Raw genomic sequence first — 4,399 nt, 5'->3', positions numbered from 1 at the left:
TATTTTTTGACGGGTTTTTTTAAAATTTTTTTTTTATTATTTTTACATTTTTGGATTTTAATTTAATTCTTTTTTGTGGTAAGTTTTTTTTTCTGATTTTTACAATATACAGATAAATTATATATCTATATATAGATTATTATTATTATTATCTACATTTATTTTTATTTAAATGTGGAGGTTATGGAAAGATGGTTAAAATTTTTAAAAAATACATTTCCCCAAAAAACGGACCACAACGTTAGAGTTTTTCTTTTATAATAAATACATACACATAATTAATTTTAATTATTTAAAAATTTGATTTATTGTGGTGCTGACATGTGACAATTTTTCATCTCCTATTATATATAGATAGATGATTTCGCACAAAATGGTGATATATTTTTCTTTTACTTGTACTCAAATGATTTCGCACAAAATGGGACAAAGATAATACTTCATCCGTCCCAATTTATATGACACCCTTTTCATTTTAATCCGTCTAAAAAAGAATATCATTTTTCTATATCTAAAAATAATTTAATTTTAAAAGATTATTTGCAAACCACACAAATATTTAAAGGATTCTTTTGAAGAAAATATTTTAGAAGTCTTTTCTTTTTCCTTAAATAAAATATTGTCATACAAATTATGAGGGAAGGAGGAAGGAGTTAGTACTAATTGTTTTGAGAAATACAATAAGGGCAAGAACAAGCTTAGATGTAGGAATAAAAAGGATCGGAGTACACGGTTTATTTATTTATATATAGTTACAAAAAAAAAAATCAGTGTATGAAGTAGAATAATAGATTCATGATTGCATACTCATATAGTAATATATATGCAATCAATCACAATTCACATATATTTCTTAAAATTTCATCAAACATGTGGTGGAGTTGTAGCGGAATAAATTATTATATGTTTTCTTCCACGCTCAGATATGCTATTCTCCGCAAATTTAATACTTGCATTATTTAGACCTTTTTGTTTCTCATCATCACTCCATTCAGAAGAATAATATTTTTCTTCATTATACTTTTCATCTTTGGAAGCTGGTAAAAACATACTCCCCCATTGTGGAAAATGAATTAAAGCAATTGGTACGGTACAAGCTACAGCCATAAATCCCATCCAAGTCAATCCCATAGATGTAGAAAATGTTGTACTTGAGAAGAAAATCAATTGCGTCAAACCACCACCAAAGTTACCACCAGCACCCGTTAGGCCAGAAATTAGGCCTAAAGATCTACGCGATACGAAAGGGATGACACCATAAGTTGCACCACATGCAGCTTGTGCTCCAACGGAGAATAAAATCATAGCTAATATGGCTATAGGAAGTGTTTCTGCTCTGCCAAGCCAGACGCAGAAAACTCCTCCTAAGGTTTGGACAATCCATAATATCCAAAGTCTTCCTCTCATTCCGAATTTTCTTGCTGCTAAATCAGAGGCGTATCCACCAAAAGGACGTGCTACAAAGTTTACCATTCCATACGCTCCAGCTATAACTCCCGCTGTGTGAAGCTTTAGATTGAACCTGCTTGGTTTTCAATAACCTAATTAATTAACATCTAACACAATTATAATACTCCCTCCGTTTCAAAAAGAATGGTCTAGTTTGACTTGGAACAAAGTTTAAGAAAAGAAATAAACTTTTTAATCTAGTGATTATAAATTAAAGTTATGTCAAATGTATCAAAATGTCCTTTAAGCTTGCGGTCTTAAACATGTTATGTAGAAAGTTAAAGTGTTGCCAAAAAAAAAGAAAGAGATCATTCGTTTTTAAACATACTAAAAAGAAAATTAGATCATTCTTTTTTAAACGGCTGGATTATTTAAATAGAATGGGTGAGTAGATCGAGAACATACTTGTCAAAAAAGTACTCCGCAATTACATTGTTCATGCACAGCTGAACTCCCATGGAATAACCGTAAACAAGAAAAAACACCCAAGTCCTGTAATTTGTCACTGCAAACCTAAACACCTAACAAAAGGAAATTAAAAAATTTCATTAGCAGCGCTTATATATATATATATATATATATATATATATATGTATTTTGTTTTGATTTGTTTCTTTGGGTAGTTAAGAATATACCTTTGAAAATTTATCTTTGTGTACATGACCACTCTTTTGCAAGTCACTAAGATTACCATCAGGCAAATCTTGACCAAGAACCAAGACCATAACACCAACAATGATATGAAGCCATCCAGGGATGAAAAAGGCGATACGCCAAGCAGTGAAAGGAGTAGCTCCGGTAAATTGAATAATGTGAAAAAGGAAAGGCATAAGGAGTTGAGTCACACCGCCACCCATGTCTCCCCATCCAGCAGCAACACCATTAACAAGACCAATTATCTGTCCATTAAACATTGTACTTGTCCAATATTGACATGACACGAATGTTGCCAGTGAAACTCCAATCATGAACCGAACTGCTATGTATCCCTGTCCATCCAAGCTAATTATAATATGCATGCGCGTTAATCATTTAGCTAATAGTCATTTTATATTAAACAACATATACCTGTGGTGTTGATACAAAAGCAACTGAGAAAACAACAGGAGCTGTTAACAAGTTAACAAATGCACATCCATATCTTGGTCCGATTAAATCACATACTACACCCATAACAAGCCTAGAGAAAATGCTGCCAGAAACAGAAGCAACACCAGCATTGCCAATATCTGATCTAGTCAAATCTAAATTGTCCCTGATAATGGGAATGAGAGGAGCGGCAGCAAACGTGGAGATCAAACAAGTGAAGAAAGAGATCCAAGCAAGATGAAATGATCTCATATGAGGTTGTGCAAATGACAAGATTTTCAGAGTTTTTGCTTTGTGTTCTGAATCAACTGGCAATGAAAACTTGGTAACACCGCTTGAAGATGAAGACATTGAAAAAGTAAATGTTTCTTCTTTGCCAGTTAATCCATGTGCCGATGTACCAACACAACCTTCGGCATTGGCCATTATCACTACAAATTACAAAAGAAAGAAGAAAAATGTAATGTAATATTTCATATTTGTGCTTCTTGATCAGCCAAATATTTATAGTGTTAATTACAGCGTTGACGTGTTACATTGTTGACGTGTCATAGCTAGACGAAGTTTCCTTGAAAGTTCGTAGCATAATAATTAAGGACCAGTATATTCTTTTATTTTAGAAAAATAAATGCTACTCCATCTACTAATTAATATAATTTCGTTTACTTTCTAAAACGGTGTCTACTTTAATTTGTTTTGTTAATAAACAGAAATAATCTATACAAGTGTTCTAGTCCGACAAATAATATTCTTTGTTTACTCGAAAAATGGTATAATTGAATTTATTAAGGTGGTTTAAGAACACGTTAGTTAGATCAATCTTGTGAATGAAATAGTAATAAAATAAATCAAAGATGTAATGAATATAAAGTTAAAGATAATCAAACCGCCATCATGATTGATTGAGAATTGGGCCTTGATGACCTAAGTCCAAAATAATTTATGAATTAAAAATCTAAAAGCTTTTTCTTGAAGAGAGAGTGTAAGCATAAAACAAATGTTTGATCATCAAATATTTGGAGCTCCTAACATAAATGATTAAAGGGTTATTCATAGAGAAGAAACTAGTTAACTACTTTCACTTGATACTAACTCTTTAGTTGCGTACTAGATCAATGATGAGTGTATATCTCCGTCTCTCCAGTGATTTTTGGATTAACAATCATATCTTATCCCTATATATCGTTTCTATTAATCTCTGTGTCTGCATCCTACAAATTTCCAATGCTAGGAGGGCTATGTTAGTGAGGCGATGATGTGGATTTTAGGACCCTTATGATCTCAAACTTGTTTTATTTTTAGGATCAAATTTAAATAGAAGCAAATTTGTTTTAATTATTTTTAAGATGGACAGATTTGAGTCATTTCATCAATGATAATTGTATATTCAAAACCAAATTCAAATAAAGGACAACATTATTTATTTCCCAAACGACATTTTTGCCCCATTACCCCAAGAAAGTGATTTTCAAACATCTTAACCACATTTGCGTACAAACAATCGTCTTTAATGAATTGTACCAAAAACAATAAAATAGATTGTCTTTAATGAGTCCAATTTACTCGATGTAGCACACTACGTACACCTGCAATTACAATAGAATACACATCATAATGACATATATTATAGATTATCGATGGCAATAAGATTTCTTTAATTAGGTTATATCTCTCCCCATCTTTTACGGACTTTCTAAATATAATTATTTGGTATTCAAAATATATCGACATGATTAATTTGTATACACATCGCGTATGGCTTATGACATATAAAGGGGAGTAGGCCCTTATAATTATTCGGATTCTTTTTGTTTTAAAGTTTCAAACCTGAAATTTTTATTCAAGAGTGAAGAGATCAATC

The 4,399-nt window shown here is 31.5% G+C and overlaps 1 protein-coding gene across 1 annotated transcript; it reads right to left on the bottom strand.

The window, feature by feature from the left end:
- Positions 1 to 792: 792 nt before the first annotated feature.
- On the bottom strand, positions 793 to 2,964 carry LOC125875216 (high affinity nitrate transporter 2.4-like). Its single transcript, XM_049556317.1, has 4 exons — positions 2,518 to 2,964; positions 2,085 to 2,438; positions 1,855 to 1,970; positions 793 to 1,522 (listed from the first exon to the last, which is right to left on the bottom strand). Exons 1-4 carry the CDS (start codon positions 2,962 to 2,964, stop codon positions 865 to 867), a joined length of 1,575 nt encoding a protein of 524 aa, XP_049412274.1. The 3' UTR covers positions 793 to 864.
- Positions 2,965 to 4,399: the final 1,435 nt, after the last annotated feature.

The sequence above is a fragment of the Solanum stenotomum genome, chromosome 8 (assembly GCF_019186545.1).
Source record: "Solanum stenotomum isolate F172 chromosome 8, ASM1918654v1, whole genome shotgun sequence".
NCBI lineage: Eukaryota > Viridiplantae > Streptophyta > Magnoliopsida > Solanales > Solanaceae > Solanum > Solanum stenotomum.
Note: the sequence above shows the minus strand (reverse complement) of the source record. Positions and strands in the feature narration are given on the sequence as shown.

Bases quoted from the DNA above. Each gene is read 5' to 3' on its own strand.
- LOC125875216 (XM_049556317.1), bottom strand. From the start codon at position 2,964: ATGGCCAATGCCGAAGGTTGTGTTGGTACATCGGCACATGGATTAACT. The intron at 2,439-2,517 runs GTATATGTTGTT...TTGGATGGACAG, and splicing joins CTTTTGTATCAACACCACAG to GGATACATAGCAGTTCGGTT. The intron at 1,523-1,854 runs GTATGTTCTCGA...AAAACCAAGCAG, and splicing joins GCGGAGTACTTTTTTGACAA to GTTCAATCTAAAGCTTCACA.